Below are 18,070 nucleotides of genomic sequence, written 5' to 3'. Positions count from 1 at the left end.
TGAGCGAGCCTTGCAGGGAGTCTGTGAGGTCCCCTAATCCGTCTATTGTAAAGCTTTCCCTATGTGAGCGAGCCTTGCAGGGAGTCTGTGAGGTCCTATAATCCGTCTATTGTAAAGCTTTCCCTATGTGAGTGAGCCTTGCAGGGAGTCTGTGATGTCCCATAATCCGTCTATTGTAAAACTTTCCCTATGTGAGTGAGCCTTGCAGGGAGTCTGTGATGTCCCATAATCCGTCTATTGTAAAGCTTTCCCTATGTCAGTGAGCCTTACAAGGAGTCTGTGAGGTCCCCTAATCCGTCTGTTGTAAAGCTTTCCATATGTGAGTGAGCCTTACAAGGAGTCTGTGAGGTCCCATAGTCCATCAATTGTAAAGATTTCCCTATGTGAGTGAGCCTTGCAAGGAGTCTGTGAGGTCCGATAATTAGTGTATAGTAAAGATTTCCCTATGTGAGTGAACCCTGAAAGGAGTCTGTGGGGTGCAATAATCCACCAATAGTAAATATGTTCTTATTTGAGTTTGTCTCCCAAAGGTCTGTGAGGTCCCACAATCAGTCTATAGTAACTCTTTTGCTATTTGAGTGAGCCTTGTAAGGAGTCTGTGAGGTACCATAGTAAAACTTTCCTTATGTGAGTGGGGCTTTGTAGGAGTCTGGGGGGTCCCATAATTCACCTATAGTGAAGTTTCCCTTAAGTGAGTGAGTCTTGCAAGGAGTCTGTGATGTCCCATAATCCATCTTTAGTAAAGTATCCCTTGACTGACTGAGCCATCCTAAGAGTCTCTGGGGTCCTATAAGCCTTTGTTAGTAAAATATCCCTTAAGTGAATGAGCCTTCCTAGGAGTCTGTGGGCTCCCATAATCCTTCTTTAGTAAAGTATCCCTTAAGTGAGTGAGCCTTTTTAGGAGTCTGTGGGGTCCCATAATCCGTCTTTAGTAAAGTATCCATAAAGTGAGTGAGCCGTCCTCGGAGTCTGTGAGGTCCCATAATCTGTCTATAGTAAAGCTTCCCTTAAGTGAGTGAGCCTTGCAAAGAGTCTGTGAGGTCCCACAATCCGTCTTTAGTAAAGTATACCTTAAGTGAGTGAGCCTTCTCCCAGGCTCTGTGAGGTCCCATAATATGTCTATACTAAAGATTCCCTTAACTGAGTGAGCCTTCCTATGAGTCTGTAGGGTCCTATAATCCTCCTTTAGTAAACTATCCATTAAGTGAATTAGCCTTCCTAGGAGTCTGTGGGGTTCCATAATCCGTCTTTACTAAAGTATCCCTTAAATGAGTGAGCCTTCCTAGGAGCCTGTGGGGTCCCATAATCCGTCTTTGGTAAAGTATCCATTAAGTGAGTAAGCCGTCCTAGGAGTCTGTGGGGTCCCATAATCCGTCTTTAGTAAAGCATCGCTTAAGTGAGTGAGCCGTCCTAGGAGTCAGTTAGGTCCCATAATCCGTCTTTAGTAAAGTATCCCTTAAGTGAGTGAGCCTTCCTAGGAGTCTGTGGGGTCCATAATCCGTCTTTAGTAAAGTATCCCTTAAGTGAGTGAGCCATCCTAGGAGTCTGTGAGGTCCCATAATCCGTCTTTAGTAAAGTATCCCTTAAGTGAGTGAGCCTTCTTAGGAGTCTGTGGGGTCCCATATTCTGTCTTTAGTAAAGTATTGCTTAAGTGAGTGAGCCTTCCTAGGAGTCTGTGGGGTCCCATAATCCGTCTTTAGTAAAGTATCATTTAAGTGAGTGAGCCGCCCTAGGAGTCTGTCGGGTCCCATAATCCGTCTTTAGTAACGTATCTCTTAAGTGAGTGGGCCGTCCTAGGAGTCTGTGGGGTCCATAATCCGTCTTTAGTAAAGTATCCCTTAAGTGAGTGAGCCGTCCTAGGAGTCTGTGTGGTTCCACGATCCGTCTTTAGTAAAGTATCCCTTAAGTGAGTATGCCGTCCTAGGAGTCTGTCTGATCGCGGAGTCTGCTCTCCGGGATAGTTGCCCTTGGTGGTGATTGAAGGTTGAAGGGTCTCACTGAGGGGCCAGGAGGGGCGTTAACTCAAGAGGTCGCTAGAGGATACAGGGCAGTATTGTTGCTGGAGCCTTAACTTTACACAATGTTTTACACAATTCTCTCTTTCTTTGCAGGGTACAAAGAAGTTATGCCCCCAGTGTCACACCATCACATCCCCCGCTGACCTACGGAGAGTCTACCTGTAACCCCCAAGGAGAGACCATGAGAGATGCCGGCCACTGGTTTCCCTGAGTTGATGAGTTGTTGCAATCAAGGACTGGCTGATGAGGATGGAGCGCCATTGCAACATGTGGACCCTTGAAGGTACTTGGGACTTTCTGGAGAACCTCCACCAGGGTCCTCTACATGGAGAATGGCTCCCAGTGGGCGCTGAGATGGGCCGCTCTCCTATCTTGAACTGGGACAGCTGCCTCTTATGGCTCTCCCCGGATAGAGGGGGTCCTGCCTGGCAAAGGGGCACAGTGTGGTGTCCCCAACAAGCAGCTGGAAGAAAGAAGAGTGGGGCAGTCCTCTGGCCAGTAGGATTTGTTTAACCTTTCATGAAGTTCTCTCATATCTGACAGGACATTGGGTTACACGAGGCCTCTGTGATCTTCCACCTGCGGACGGCCCTTCTGAAGTCTCATGTTTCTGCTGCAAATGTATGACACGTCAGTCTTGTTCTTTTACCAACAGCAAGTCATGTGTTAAAAGATCACTCATTGTACAGGTCTGTTTACATTCCCAGTTTGATTGCTTTCCTAATAAACCTTTTCTAAATATGAGTTAGTTATATATTTATTTTTTTAAACTTACTTTACTAAGCATTTTGAATATAAACAGTGCACGTGACAAATATCATCTCTGGGATGGATGCTAAGTCCACCTCGTGTGTGCGTTCCAACTGTGCAGTCCCTTGTCTCCCACTCCCCCCCCCCCTGAAACAAGACTGGTCAAGGAAACCATATATTGAGTGTGGATTTCGCATGGGACAGTGAGAACTCCGGAGCGGGTTCAGCAATAAGTTATTTGTATATGTTAAGCAAGGGTGCCCATTCCATTTCTCTGCTAGAGGTGAGGTCACGCAGGGCCCCTATAATGTTCTCCATCTTGTGTGTTTTTCTTTGGCATTTTGGGCCAGGTATTTTCTGATGGGAGAGTCTGTGATTTCCATTTGATCGTGAGACATACCCTTGCCGCCAGTAGTAGGAAATGTGGCATGTGCGGGAGCCGCGACCACCGGCCCTCCCGCTCTTCCAATCCGAATAGGATTAGTGCGGGGTTGCAGTTTTGTTCCACCCCATCTAACCTCTTGATCCAGGCCAGTACTTCTTTCCAAAATTCCTGTACTTTTGGGCAGGACCACCACATGTGCCTGCTTGCTCACCGCATCCTCTCCAGCATAGTAGGTTTGATTAAACATTTTGGAGAAGCGTTTGGGGTCGTACTGCCATCTATGAAGGAGTTTTAGGCCATGCACTTTGTATTGGGCCGAGATGGATGTTTTGTGGGCATATTTGCAAATGCGTTGCCAAAGATTTTCATGCAATGGGAGGACCAGATCTCTTTTCCACTGCTTCCGGAGGGCTTCATTTATGTACGTTTGGGTGTTTAGGGGGGCCTTACATATCTGGGAGATGAGGCCCCTTGACGATGTAGCTTCGCTCAAAATCTTTTCTAGCGGAGTTAGGTTTCTCTGCAACTTGTCTTTCCATTGCGCGGAAGTCAAGACTACCTTCAGTTGTAGGAATTGGAAGGGTTTGATTTTTACCCCTGCTTCTAGTTCCTGGAGTGATCTATGAATCTCCATGTCCACACTTAGACAGAATAGTGAACATTAGCCTGCGTTGCATCTAGATGGAATTGTGAATGTTGGCATGTCCACACTTAGATAGAGTTGTAAATATTAGCATCTCCACACTTAGATAGAATTGTAAATAAATACTAGCATGTCCACACTTAGATAGAATTGTGAAAATCAGCCTGCGTCGCATCCAGATGGAATTGGATTCTGGACATACCGGGATAGGGGTCTGGACATTGGCCTGCGCCGCATCTAAATGGGATTGTGAGGGTCGGCAAGTGCCACCCTTAGACAAAACTGTGAATGTTAGCATGCTAAAGGTCAGGTAACCCACTAATCAATATAACCTCAAACTTTGCATACTTATCTCACTCAAAAACGTACACAACCATCTCTCGCACCACAAGCCGCACGCACTTCACAACACTGCAACAACAGCATACGCGGACTGACACCGATCCAATACCCGCACCAAAGCTCAGCACCAGGTGTATACCGAGTTGAAGCTGCCAACAGAATACCACTCCTCTCACTATCCTACTCCCTCTTCACCTTACTAACCCATCCCACCTTATCGTTTACAGATCCGCCAGAGCGCCTGGGGACCAATTCCGTTGGTGACGGTGCGCGGTACAAATACCTTTAACATTTAACATTTAACATCTATCCCACACTTTCCAGGCCTGCTTCATGCCACTCCTGGAAGCGTGGTGGGTGTTGGATTTTGTCTCTGATTGGGGGAGCCCAGATGTGGCTCATGGGTGACGTCCATGTTGTGTGACCCTTAATTTCACCTTTGTTCCACCAGAGTTTCAGGAGTGGGCCAAAGATCCTATGGTTGATGGCTTTACCTGGGAATGCTGATTTCTGGGCGCATAGTCATCCCCCCAGGGTTACTGGTCTCAGTAGGTCATTTTCTGTTTCAACCCAATGCTATTTTTGTCTCCTCTCAGGTGCGGAACCAGGGCCCTAAGAGTAGCTACACAGTAATACGCGTAACAGTCAGGAAAGGCCACTCCCCCGTCGTCCTTGTCTTTTGTTAGGGTGTTGTATGCTATGTGCTGATTCTTCCGTTGCCAGAGGAATTTGGTGATTTGGCTTTTAGGTTCGGAGACGTGAGTCCCTGGGATTTCTATTGGGAGCATTTGGTAGTGATAGAGGACCTTGACAAGGAAAGCCACTTTAATCGCACTAGGGCGGCCCAACCAGGAGATCGTCAATTTTGCCCATCTGTTCAGGTCTGCATTTAGTTCTGCCATCAAGAGGGACACTAGCCTCGTAGAGGTCCTTTGCTTCTCGCTTAATGTTGATTCCCAGATATTTTAGCATCTGGGGGCGACTGGAATTCCCAGGAGAGTTGCTCTCCCCTTGTTGACGGTCCTTTGATTGTGGTAGGGGAAGAGCGTGGATTTCTCGGTGTTGACTTTCAGTCCTGCCCATTTGCCATATTCCCTTATAGTTTGCAGGACTCTCGGTATTGAGGCCTAGGGGTTGGCCAGGTGTAAAGACTGGAGGGGGGTTATCTGTACTCCTGCCCTCTAAATGGCAGAGTAGAAGCACAGAGCACCCCAGCCAAGATTCTCTTTTGTTGGTAGCAATGGACGAGCAATCAAGGCTGAGCTCACAGGAGGTGATGCGGGCTGGTTCTTAAGTACAGTGTAGTCCCCAAGCCCCCACAAAGGTGAACTGGAGAACTCCCAGCCCTTTAAGACGGGTCAGCAATACATTTGAGAGGAATGGGGATGCAGAGGTTACTCAAACATCAATAAACGAAACGACTCAGGAAGTTGGCAAAAAGATAACTGTTTAATATCAATTATCTAAAACAGGGAGTACAATGAACGTCATCGGACGTATCATAGTAAGGTCGCTAAATGAACTTCATAAAAAGAACACTTTTATACTAAAATCTCATCATAGTTGACGTACAACCTGTGTATTACTAACGTCATCCTACGTGGCAAACTACAAAATCCTACTGAAGAGAGTTATAGGGTCTAGGGGAACATCTAAGTATACAATACATACTCGTCCAATGGGCGTGAGAAAGGTGATCGGTTTCTTAACATCAGGTGGGGCAACTAAGCCCTTCCCTCAAAACAGGTCACTATGAATGTCACTAAATATACGACGTCCTATTGGTTACAAAATTATAGGACCCCCAATCATGCGATCCTCTATCATTGGTTGGCTTCTAACCTCCGTCAGCATCCTTCAGGCCATGATAGCCGCACGTAGGCCAGACTGCCAGGTGCTGGTGGGTTAGCCTTAAAAATCTACTTCCCACCAATTAGAACATCATCCATCATCAACTCAGTGGTCGGTTGTCAATTAAGGCCTTTGAACATGTCCTTGTGAGTGCTCTTTTACTCTGGAAGATACAGGGGTTTAGAGGTGTGCTATGCCTTCACGCCGTAGGTGTGACCATCCTGCTCGTCCAGCTCCTTCTCCCCACGTGACTGGAGACCACAAAATTGAGCTTTCAGTGTATTAAAAAGACTATTTTCTAATGAGCCTCTGGCATCTTCTTTGTACTCTCCAAGCTTCTGAACAGGAGGTTCATTCCTTCACAAGATCGTAACTAATTTCTGTTCTTCTCAGCCGAATACGACATTGGCTCCTTGGCTCGTTCAACCTTGCCTTTCTGAAATTCGCTGGTAATCCATTTGTTTTCTAACCGCACCATACATGGAAAAGATGGCCTTTCTCCTTTAGCTCAGCTCTGCTTATAGTTCATAATGGGACATCCATTCTTTACTCATTCCTATGTATCCATACTTTGGCGCTTGCCGCAATCTATTTTACTATAATGCTAGCCTCATGAAAACTGTGTTTGCTTGCGTTTCTTTGTGTTTGTTCACGTGTAAACTGGCTTAATACTTCATTGTTTCTTCAGCATAAGCAACTTCATCCTGAGCCCAAGATGTTGCTTATCTTTGATACTTTCTTGATGCTTTATAGAATATCCGCATCCCCTCGTCCCTGCATCTCTTCTATGTATGTCAGCTCGACTCGCATGTCGTCACCAATCTGCTTCGTCAGTCAGGCGTCCTGCTTCCTCTGGGATTTTGTTTAAACAGCCATCATTCTGTCTTGAATGCAAGAATGCTTTTCTCAACGGGAACCTTGCCTCCAGGATTTCCTTTGGCATCTGTCGTTTCTATTGTTCTGCATAGGTCCCATACTCTGGTTTCCAACATATAGGCATTCTGGGCAAAGTGGATGAGGTGGGGGTACTTTGCTCCTCCTCTAGAAAGGAATGACCCCACACTATGTTAGGTGATAACACAGTTCTTTATATAAATAAGGTTCAATATATATACACAATCAATAACACACTTTGTACTCTGGCAATTCTAATACAGTCAATATGTACAATGTCTATGTGGTACCACAGTTAACTCTGGACTCCTTTAAAATGCACCAACTGCTAACAATTTCAATGGAATACAAATCAAATAGTAAAGTGAATCAACAATAGACAAGTGAAGGAAGACAAGTTGGGTTAAACAAATGGCAGAATACTTTGTCCCGCTACCAAGCCACAGTCCCTGTGTGAGGATCCCCCCCCCACCTGGGCAACCTGTAAATAAAGTGTACCAACAAGCCCAGTCCATATATTGTTTAAGATAGTCTTGGTTCCTTCTAAAAAGGTTCTACTACCCCAATGTACCTGGTTTAGCAAAGTTCTTTGACGGGTCATCGACAGATCCCTCTTGAGTGAACTCCCTTTAACACAGGAGCTACGGGTCATCATGATTCCTCAAAGAAAAGGTGAACAATGTTGTCGAGTTGACAGCTTCGGCATTGGCGGTGCTCGCCGATGATGGACCGTGGACGCCCTGCGAAGACGAGGTGTGCAGTGCACCTTCATGACGAGAGTTTGTTGATGTAAAGAGTACTGAATGAAGAAAGTAAGGCCCGGCATTGGCGTCGATGATCGGGCCTCTACCACAGCTGGCTTTCGGATCTTTATCAGCGTCTTTGTGGACTTCGTGTGGCGGGAAACCCACCACCAGATTCTCCTCGGTTCGTCAGCGACCTCGACATTCTCCGGCGGGACAAAGCTGTTGTCGGAGATGAGCAAGGGAGTCCTTGATTTTAAAGTGTCTTAGGCAATGGAGCGTTGCGGCTCCAGTCAACGAGATTACAACGGTTCTCCGAACCTCGGTCGATGGTGATGGTCGTCGATGGCCTCGACGTCCTGGTGCTTTGCTTCAGATTCCTCGGCGGTCCCCGTCTCCGGTCGACAGCCTTTCAAGGACTGACTTCCAGGGAGCCTTGGTGAAGGTTAGCTGGTGCACAATGTTCCCTCGAAGCTTGGGAAGAGGTCTCCTAGCCAGGTCCCCTCTTGGATCAGTTATTGGAGACATGACAGCTTTCAGATAGCGCCGAAGGAAAGCAGCAGCAAAGCGAACCTATCCAGCTGGGCTTCAAGGGTAAGCATCAAGTTTCGACTACAGCTTCTGAACGATTCTAGTCAGTGAGAGGTCCCCAAATATATAGTTATGTCTCTCATTCACACTGCTGGGCAAAGCTCATCAGCCAATCATACAGAAGGGCATTCAGGCAGGCAGGCAGCCAATCAGGCTCACAGGTATTCAGGCCGTTCTTCTCCATCCAGACATTCACAAATAGTGCACAGAACACACATGTTAAAGGAGTACAGGACAAGGACAGGGAGGCCCTGTCCCTCCAATACATTTCCAGCATCACAGTCGCCCTCCCCCCAGTCTGAGGTTAGGGTGGTCTAATCTCCCACAAGATTGACACCCTCATCCAGACGGTCAACATACCTTCTGGAAAGGCCATCCGCATTATCATGACTCTTCCCTAGCCTATGCCCAATGGTGACAGACTTTCCTTCAAGCCAATAAAGGCCCTCTGGCAGTCTTCCATCCAATTAACCTTCCTCTGTTGTTTGGGCGAAGTCAGAGCTGTCAGAGGGGGAGTTATGGTTCCATAGTCCTCCATGAAGTTGCGGTAATTCCCTGTGAGGCCCAAAAAGGCTCTTACCTGGGTTTGACTAGTGGGAGACTCCCAGTCATGTACATCCTGTACCTTACTGGGGAGAGGTTGGATCCGAGCCCCTCCTACCTCATGACCAAGATACGTGACTTTCCCATGAGCTATCTGGCACTTGGTGACCTGGATAGTGAGGTTAGCCCTTTTCAAGGCCTGCAATACCTTATCCAAATGAGTCAAATGCTCTTCCCAGGTGGAACTGTAGACAGCAATGTCATCAAAGTACCACACAAAAGGCCTCCAGCTCACTGAGCGCATGATTGACTAAACGTTGGAAAGTGGCAGATGCATTTTTACAACGCAAAAGGCATGACTCTAAACTGGTAGAGCCCCTCAGGTGTTGAGAATGCAGTCTTTTCCTTGGAATGGTCCGTCAGAGTTATTTGCCAATAGCCTGCGGTAAGGTCAAAGGTGCTCACAAATTTGCCAGCACCTATGGTGTCCACGAGCTCATCAGCTCGGGGCAATGGGTACGTGTCAATTTTGGTGACGGCGTTGACCCCTCTGTAGTCCACACAGAACCGTCAATCCTTGGTACTTGCCTGGGAACTTGCCTTGGGGACAAGGGCTAGTGGACTGTACCAGGGACTGGTTGAGGGTTCAATAACACCCAGATCCAACATCTTGGCAACCTCAGCCTGGATGTGGTTCTTAACGGTGTCTGCATTCGATAGCACCTGCTTTTGACAGGCACACTGTCACCAGTATCAATTTCGTGCCTGCACCATGGGGTGAGGCCTGGCGAAAGTGAGAACAGAGGGGCATACTGCCGGAGCAAAGCCCTGCAGGCCCTCTGCTGCTCGTCCTTGGAATGGGTCATGAAGAATGAACTAAAGGGTGCACAAATAGTACACTACCTGGACGACTTCCTTTCCTTGGGCCCCCCACAATTAGACCAATGTGCAGCCACACTAGAGGCATTTCAAAAATAACAAAAGAACTGAGGGTGCCATTGGTGCTGGAGAAGACTGAGGGTTCTGTGGCAGTTATCACATTTTTAGGTCTCAAGATTGATTCTGGGCATGGCACATGCCACCTACCGAAGGAAAAGTTGGCAGAATTCCAGGAATCAGTATTTGTTTTTTTTTTTTTTTATTATTACTTGTACATAATCAACTAGAAAAACATGATTTTTACAAGGGGTATCAGTTCTTAGTTTCAATAAGTTTCGAAGACCCACACAGGTGCAAAAGCCAGCGATCAGACGGGGCGTTAGAAAGTTGATGTGAAGTCAAGTCAAGGAGGAAATTTTACAGAATAAAAGGGGAAATTCCGCCGAAGCCTGGTTCGCCAGTTGAGACCTCATATCGTGCATCTGTGTGATCATGTTGGTATCCAACAAGCACCTCCGGTAAGGAGTTCGTGCTTTGGTTCGCAATTTTGAGAAAAGCCTCCTGAATTATTTTTGCCGTAGCCGTTGCCCAACGGGGTTTTTCACCAGAAATCAAACGGCACCACCATGTGTTTTCTTCAATCAAGGTTGAGTCGTGCCATAGTGGAGAATCAGTATCCATATGCCTACAGGGCAAGAAACCGCAACTACAGCACCTAGTGGGTGAACACAACTTTGCGCTAAGAATAATCCCGATGGGAAGCCCATTTTCACGGACCATATCAGGGGCAATGTTTGGGCTCACCGAAAAATACCACCACACAAGGTTGTTGGCTTACATAAAAAAGGGATCGCAGGGTGTGCGACCATTCCCTGGGGACTTCAATGGGCTTCTGGTCTGGCCAGAGGCAGCACTACCAAACCAGGAGATTGGGCTGTATACAGACTCCGCAGGAAGTGCGGGGTTTGGGGCCATTTGGGGAAAAAAGTGGTCTGGGGGGAAATGGCCAGACAGCTGGGGTCTGACCAGAAACATCACATGTTTAGAACTATTTCCTATCGTGGTGGCATGACAATTTGAGGGGAAGGCCTGCAGGAAAAACATGTGTTTCTTTTGGTCGGACAGCATGTCCGTGGTGATGGCAATTAATAACCAGAGGGCGACATGCCCCATGGTACTCAGGCTCCTCAAACAATGGTGTTGCTTTGCTTAAAAAGGCGGTGCGTTTTCAATCAAGGCATTTGCCGGGGTTTCTCAATAACGCTGCCGATGCATTATCTCGTTTTAAGAGGCAGGAATTTCTCAGCTGGCTGCCACAGTCAGAAGTGGTGATGACGCCGTTCCCCGACACACTCTGGAGTTTTGGTGTCCCGGTCTAGCACCTCTGATTGCCGGTACACTGCCGGACAAAACCAGGACAGCTTTTGGGAAGACATGGCAGGAATATTGGGAATTCTGTGAGGACGAGAAAATGGGGGAGATATTTCAAAGGGACTCACTGATTGCCTTCCTGGGGCACTTATATAACACAGGGGCGTCAGCAGGCACGGCAAAGGGCAAAATAGTGGCTATCAGGTTTATGGCCGGGTTACACAGATCGATGAGTCCCACCTACTACTTTGAGGTTAAAAGAGCTCTGAAAGGATGGGAGGGGATGGAGGTCAGGCAAGCAGACTGAAGGTGACGAACGGGTGAACGAAGAGAATGGAGGAGGCACCCCGATAACCGGGGCAGGGGCCGTCCTCCTTCCGCTCTCTCGTCCCTCCCCCCACAGGGGCAGGGGAGAGGGCGGCAAGGTGAACAGAGGAAAGGGCGCCAAAAAGCCAGCAAAAGCCCGCGAAGGGTAAGAAAGGAAGAAGGAGGAGCTTGGGCTACATAAGCGGCGGGCGCCCGGCACAGGAGCACTTGCAGCTCTTCCAGCAGCCGGGCGCCCGCCAAAAATCGGAGGATTTCGTTTTCAAGAAGGATGTTCGTTTTGCCTTTCCTGTTCGTGTTGCGGTGACCATGTGAGGAGGTTCGTGTTGTCGCAGTGAAGGAAGGGGTCCGGTACTGGAAGTTCCAGAGGTTCCAGAGAAGGTGTTGGCCAGTTCAGGAGAGAGGAGATCGTAGATTACGCAGCGTTAACAAGGAAAGAGGTAAATAGCCGGGCATGTAGGGGTTGCGTTTCGTGCAGATTAATTGCACCGGGGCGGGCGTAGGAAATTAAGGATGCGTGCAGAGAGGGCCGCATCTGCAGTCACCTACTGCTATGCACTCCAGGGAACTGGGGTGGGGGTGAGGCCGGAAGCTATGAATGGCGTTCTTTGGAATGCACCAACATCGAGTTGGGAGGTACACCCGGCATATGTCGAGGTGGACTTTGTGAGACATTTTATTGTAAAAGGATGCCTGAATGCGTGGCTTGCTTTCATCATATGTGGTCCAATCGAGAGCTAGGAAACTGTCACGGAAACGCGTTTCCATGCGACCCATTGTGCAAAGTTGAATTAAGGGGAAAATGTTGGCTGCTAAGCAGGGGAGGCGTTCGCAAATGTGGGTGTACGCCGTCGTGGGTTTGTTATTTTCGAATGGAATGCATTAAAAATGTTTAAGTAAGTTCAAGGAAACTACTAAATTATAACGGAGCAGTCATCAGGCGGGGTGAAATGGTATCTATGCGTTACAAGTGTCACCTTGGTATTGTATTTAAGCAGAGTGGTGACCATAGCAGGCTTTGTGGTAGTGAACGGCAGTGGCCTAGAGGTTAAGTGCTTGCATTACAGCGCTGGGGACCAGGGTTTGAGTCCTGCATGCGGCACATAAATGGAATAGTTAGATAATCTCCTTTGTGCATGGCTGCTTTGTGGGTAGGCAGCCACAATGGAGCGGCGCGTCACAAAGGGTGATGTGGGGTCACAAATAAAAATAAATAAATAAATAAAATAAAATGGGCGAGAGGAAGATAGTCTGCCAAGTACAGTGCGTTTACAGCGGGCACAAAAAAAAAAAAATGCATATGGAGGGTGATGTCGGTCACAAGCGAGATAAAGGGGCAAAAGGAAGATAGTCGGCCAAAGACAGTTGCTAGCAGGCGTTTATACATCATGGCACGAGGCAGGCTCAAATAAGGCATTTGATTGGCACATTAGTTGTAGCGGGTACCTTTAATGGGCCAAGATAATTGCCATAAGGTGGGTGGATGTTGTTCAAGAGTATGAACTACAGCAGAGCTTGCGTTGCATTCTGGTTGTTGAAGTGTAGGGTGCAAAGCATGCCTTTGGTGTCGGGGTGGTAGGATTAAATTATCAAATATTGTCTTTGGTTGTCAGACTAGAGGGTAGTCAAGTGCCCAGCACAAGCTGCATTTCGGTAACATGGGACGATTCGTTGGGGAACATGCTATTAAGAAACACTTGCCAGAAAAGGGGTATGTGGTAGCAGAGCATGCAGGGCATGCTGGGTTTTTGAAGTACAAAATTCACAGGGCGCCAAGTTTGCGGGGTTGGGTCTGCGAAGGCGCAGGGGCGTCCGGCTCGGGCTGCATTACGGTAACATTTAGCGATTGCCGAGGAGCATGCTTAGTAAGAAAGAATTGCCGGAATATGGGCAGATGTTAGACAATAGTAAGAGCTGGGGCAAACTTGCGGGGCATGCTGGTTTTTGGAAGGTACTTTTAATATAGCGCCTGTTTGGCGCGGTGCATTTCGGTAACATTTACCGATTGTTTGAGGAACAGGCTTATTAAGAAATAACTGCCAGAAATATGGTCAGATGTCGAACAATATTAAAATCTGCGGTAGAACCTACGAGGGCAGGCTGGTTTGGGGAAGACTCTTTTCATATAGCGCCTTTGTGTTGCAGAGCAGTTCGTTAACAGTTAGCGATTGTTTAAGGAACATGCTTACTAAGGAATAGTGGGCAGAAATGGGCTCAGATGTGAGACAATATTATGATCTGCGGCAGAACTTGTGGGGCATGCTGGGTTTTGGAAGCTACTTTGCAGATAGCACCTTTTTGTTGCGGTGCATTTCCGTAAGATTTAGCGACTGTTTGAGGGACTTGCTTATTAAGAAATAAATGCCAGAAATGTGGTCAGATGTCAGACAATAGTAGACCTGCGGCAGAACTCGCGGGGCATGCTGGTTGTTGGAAGGTACGTCTCATATAGCGCCCCTCTTGCTGCAGGGCAGGGTCTGCGAAGGCACGCGGGGTACGGCTCGAGCAAGGGTGCGGCCGGGATGGTAAGGATACTCCCACACAGTTTACGGATGGAATTGGTAGTGAGTTGGGTATTTTAAAAGTGAAAGGGCTGCCGGCTCGGGGAGGCGGTTAAACGGGCATTTGGCGATGGCACCTATGAGGCTTGTGGAGCCAGGGTGGGAACGGAGGCCCCTGTCTGGTATGTTGTAATTAGGGCATGGTTCACAATGTTGGCAGCCGTAGCTCCCTCCTTTGGGCGAACCGAACACCTTAAGAGGGGAAAGTCGCTGAACAAGGATGGGAAGCGCACTAGGGATTAATTTAATATACAACTTTATCAGTGACTGGTTCGCCCCCTCCCCCCTTTTTGGGCATTGCTCCATGGTTTACGGTGACCATAGCCAAGCATCCCCCTCGTCCAAGAGGGAGTTGCCGGAATAGCGGAACTGGGTCCTGTCGCGTTTCACATAAGTTGCGCGGATGGCGGTATGGTCTTATGCAGGGTTTCACAGGTTTAGCTGGGGGACGGCTATGGGGCATTGAGGTGCCGGCGGCATGCGTGATGCTAGGTCCGGAAAAAGAACCAGGGTTATGCTAATTGCGGTACTGTCGGGACGGTGGGGTCTTCTGGCTGTGGCTCCTGTACTTCTATCCGGGCCTACGGTCACAAGGCCAGGGGCTTCACCCCCCACTCCCCCCTAGCAACGCCTCTGGCCTCCCAGTGGAAAGGAGCCCATGGTGGCAAAGGGCTATTCCCCGGGTTGAATAATAACGAAAGGGGAGTTGTTTGACACCAGGAGGAGGCAAAGCCGGTCAAGTGGCACAGCAAGTAGAGCACTCACTTTGACATCAGGTTCGAATCACGGCGGGGCCAAAACTCAGCCTTTCATCCTTCCAGGATCGATAAATGAGCACCGCACACCGTGGGTAATAATAAGCAGCGCCCTGATACCCGAAGGTTCGTAGCACTATAGGAAGGCTAAAGTATTATTCGAGTGTACATCTAAAAGATTCTTCTTTTTTGTGGCAATATTGTGCAGTGTCACTACTGGTTCACAGAAGGCAGGTTAATAATGTGCAGCAAGGCAGAAGCATTATGTTGGGAGGTACCCAGCACAGCTCGGTTTGTCCAGTAGGATGCGTAAACAGGTATTTGAGTTGGAGGTTTCCCACGGGGGAGCGGCCCGGGGTTAAGAATGTGACCGCTGACTCTCCTTCTCGTTTACAGTGGGGAAAGTTCCGGGAAAATCATCCAGAGGCAAGCACAAGGATGACACCCCTCCAGACACAATGGTGGTATTGGTTGGGGAGATCTGAGCTCGCTGAGCGACACGGCACTCGCACCAGGCACAATGCTGAGATATAGAGGGTGCTGGGAGCAATTCATGGCCTTTCAAAGCAACATCTTGCCCGAGAGTGAGAAGGAAAGGCCAGTGCGGGCCTTTGCGGGATGGTGTTGGCACCAAGGAAGGTCCAGGTCTTGGGTGGTTTACCACCTAGCAGCAGTGGCGCATTTCTATAAATTGGGGGGCAGGCCCGAGCCCACCAAAGAGCATTACATTGTTATGGCAATGAGGGGCTGGGCCAAACAGGCGACAGTTAAACCCGACGAGAGGCGGCCCATAGATGTGGGGAAGTTGCACGAATTGATCAGGAGTTTGTTGGTGGTGTGTAGGGATGATTATGAAAAGGCATTGTGCGCAGCAGCCTTCTCACTGGCAATTTTGGGGCCTTAAGGGTGAGCGAGCTGGTGCCTGCCAACAAGATGGGTAAAAGCGTAAGTTTCCTTAGGAGCTGTGATATAGGGGTACAAGGAGAGCGGTTATACATATTTATGAGGAGACCCAAGACCGATCAGACGGGGAAAGGCAGAAGCATTGTGTTAGGGGCTACACGGGACAGTCCGGTTTGTCCAGTAGGAGGCGTAAGCAAGTATTTGAGTTGGAGGATTCACACTGGGGAGGAGGCCCCTTTTCTAGTACATAACGATGGGTCAGCGTTTCAGTTTAAAAAGGTGTTGGACATGACGCTGGTGGAGGCAGGGTTCTCGAAAGGAGTTTAGGGGACGCATTCCTTCAGGATAGGGACAGCCACATTGGCGGCATGGATGGGCCTGGGAGCAGAGGCAATCAAGCAGATAGGGGCTGGAGGTCTGGTTGTTGTAAGCGGTAGGTCAGGCCTGGAGAAAGAAAAAAAAAAAAAAAGGTTCTTCCCTCCTATCTCCTCGCAATAGCATCGAAGAAGGGAAGGCGACGGTCCGCCTGGGTGGTGAGCCATTCCTTTTGTGTCAAGGGCCAGGGCAAGCTGGACAGCCAAGCAGGAGGTGTTGACCACCGGGGAATTCAGGGTGCAGTGGCACGGAGTGCCGGGTATGAAAGGGGCACAGCTACAGGGGCACGTGCGCAGACTCCTGAGGGAACATCGGAGGCCCGATGTATTGGTGGTGCACCTCGGGGGCAATGACTTGGCTGGTCTGGGGAGGGGGATCCTGCTCAAGGAAATGATGTCTTCTTTACAGGAGCTATCGGTGGTAATGGGAGAAACTGAAATTGTGTGGTCAGAAATCATTTCGAGACACGAATGGAGGGGAGCTGAGAGTCAGGCAGCCGTGGAGAATTCAAGAAGAAAGTTGAATTGGGCCATGGCTAAGTTTTGCAAAGGGAGAGGCTTTCAGCATATCAGACATGGTTTGATCAACTTGAAAAACAGGGAATACTACTTGAAAGATGGAGTGCATTTGTCGGAGCAAGGAATGGATTTGTTTTTCTGGAATATCTGCACAAAATTACTGGAGTTATAAGCCCGGAAAGGGGGGAGCCACGGTGGGCGGTAACCCACCTTTGGCGTGGCGGGTTGTGGCAACCTAATATAAGACAAAGACTCCGAATGAGCCATTGCTAAACTGGAAGGGGCTTCGCCCATTCTAGACAGCGCCTCCTGGGAGCCTAAACGGCGGGGGTGTCTGGCGGTAGCAATTGGGGCTCAACTTCCCCCCAACAAACGGCGCTCCCCCAGTCCGCAAAGACCTGCATGGGCAGGCGGTTTCTCAGGCTCGAAGGCCTTGGGGGAGTTGTGCCTGCAATTCAACATGGAGGTAAAGGGGGAAGCAGGACGAGGAGCAGTCGCCACACCTTTTGGATCTAATTTTAATACCTGTTTGCAGTGGTTATGTACATGTAAAAATAAATCTGCGGCCTTGTTATGCCAAAACAAAAGAAATGTCTCATGAAGCACCTTACTGGAGGGGAAAGGAAAGGGGCTTGCAAATGAGAAATGTTTGATACAAATGGCATAGCTAATGGACAAATGCCCAGGTTATCGAGGCGCTCATTATACCCACAAAAATGGGAAGGAAGGGTGCTAGCACTAAAGGGAACATGTAGGGATGGTTAGGAGAGCTCGCTTTCTGGCTAGGGGAAATTGTGGGAACGTCTGAGAGGGATAAGGTGGGGGCTAGCCCACTCAGACATTCACTCCAGGGGCCCCTCGGGGGCAGATTCATGTGAAAAAATCTAAGATGGATCTGGAGGGGAAAGGGACCATAGTGGACTTGGCCGGTAATGGAAACAGAATAATTTGCCCGGTGGCTGTGTTAGGGGACTTCATCGCACTCAGGGGGAACACGGGGGGACCCCTGCTCATACACACGGTTGAGTCTAGTGTCTTAAAATTTGAATTCAGGACAATCTTTCAGAGGTGCATTGTAGCTACAGGAGTGGGAGGGCTAGGTTTTGCCCCACACTCATCCAGGATAGGGGCAGCCACTACGGCGGCAGGGGACGGGATGCCAGAAGAGAAGGGGGTACATTGAAAGTGGGTAGATGGAAATCCGGAGTCTACAAGAGGTGCCTAAAACATCACTGGGCCTGTTAGGACACTGTATCTGGGGGGGACGTTATGGGGAATATGAGGTGGGAGAGGGGGTTAGGGAACAATGGCGAGAAAGAAAGGATGATGGTCAGATGTTTCTACCGTGCATAACATGCTGTCCTATTCGGTTGCTAATAGAGGATGTCAGCAGCGCACGTGGTGCGGGTGATCGGTCACTGCTACATAAAGCGGATGGACAGGAGAGTGAGGGAGGAACACAGAGGGACATGGTGCACTGAGACAGCAATACACTGGATCGGAAAAGGGGGCATGCGGATTGGGCAGGTGCCAGGAGTATTGGCAGGAGACAAGCCGGACCTGGTTATTTTGCACATTGGAGGAAAGGACCTGGTGCCAATGGGACGGAATGAGCTGCGGCTGG

The 18,070-nt window shown here is 48.8% G+C and overlaps 1 protein-coding gene across 2 annotated transcripts in view; it reads left to right on the top strand.

Moving 5' to 3' along the window:
- LOC138447874 (E3 ubiquitin-protein ligase Rnf220-like) overlaps positions 1–2,762 on the top strand; it is a 160,977-nt gene extending 158,215 nt beyond the window's left edge. For both annotated transcript variants that reach the window (XM_069604337.1, XM_069604338.1), the window contains exon 13: positions 2,112–2,762. In XM_069604337.1, coding sequence (XP_069460438.1) covers positions 2,112–2,183 — 72 coding nt within the window. In that variant the 3' untranslated portion in view covers positions 2,184–2,762. The remainder of the gene's footprint in view (positions 1–2,111) is intronic.
- The last annotated feature ends 15,308 nt before the right edge of the window (positions 2,763–18,070 follow it).

The sequence above is a fragment of the Ambystoma mexicanum genome, chromosome 3q, assembly GCF_040938575.1.
Source record: "Ambystoma mexicanum isolate Mex_15411 chromosome 3q, UKY_AmexF1_1, whole genome shotgun sequence".
Lineage (NCBI taxonomy): Eukaryota > Metazoa > Chordata > Amphibia > Caudata > Ambystomatidae > Ambystoma > Ambystoma mexicanum.
The sequence above is the reverse complement of the archived record's forward strand: the minus strand, read 5'-3'. Positions and strand labels throughout refer to the sequence as shown.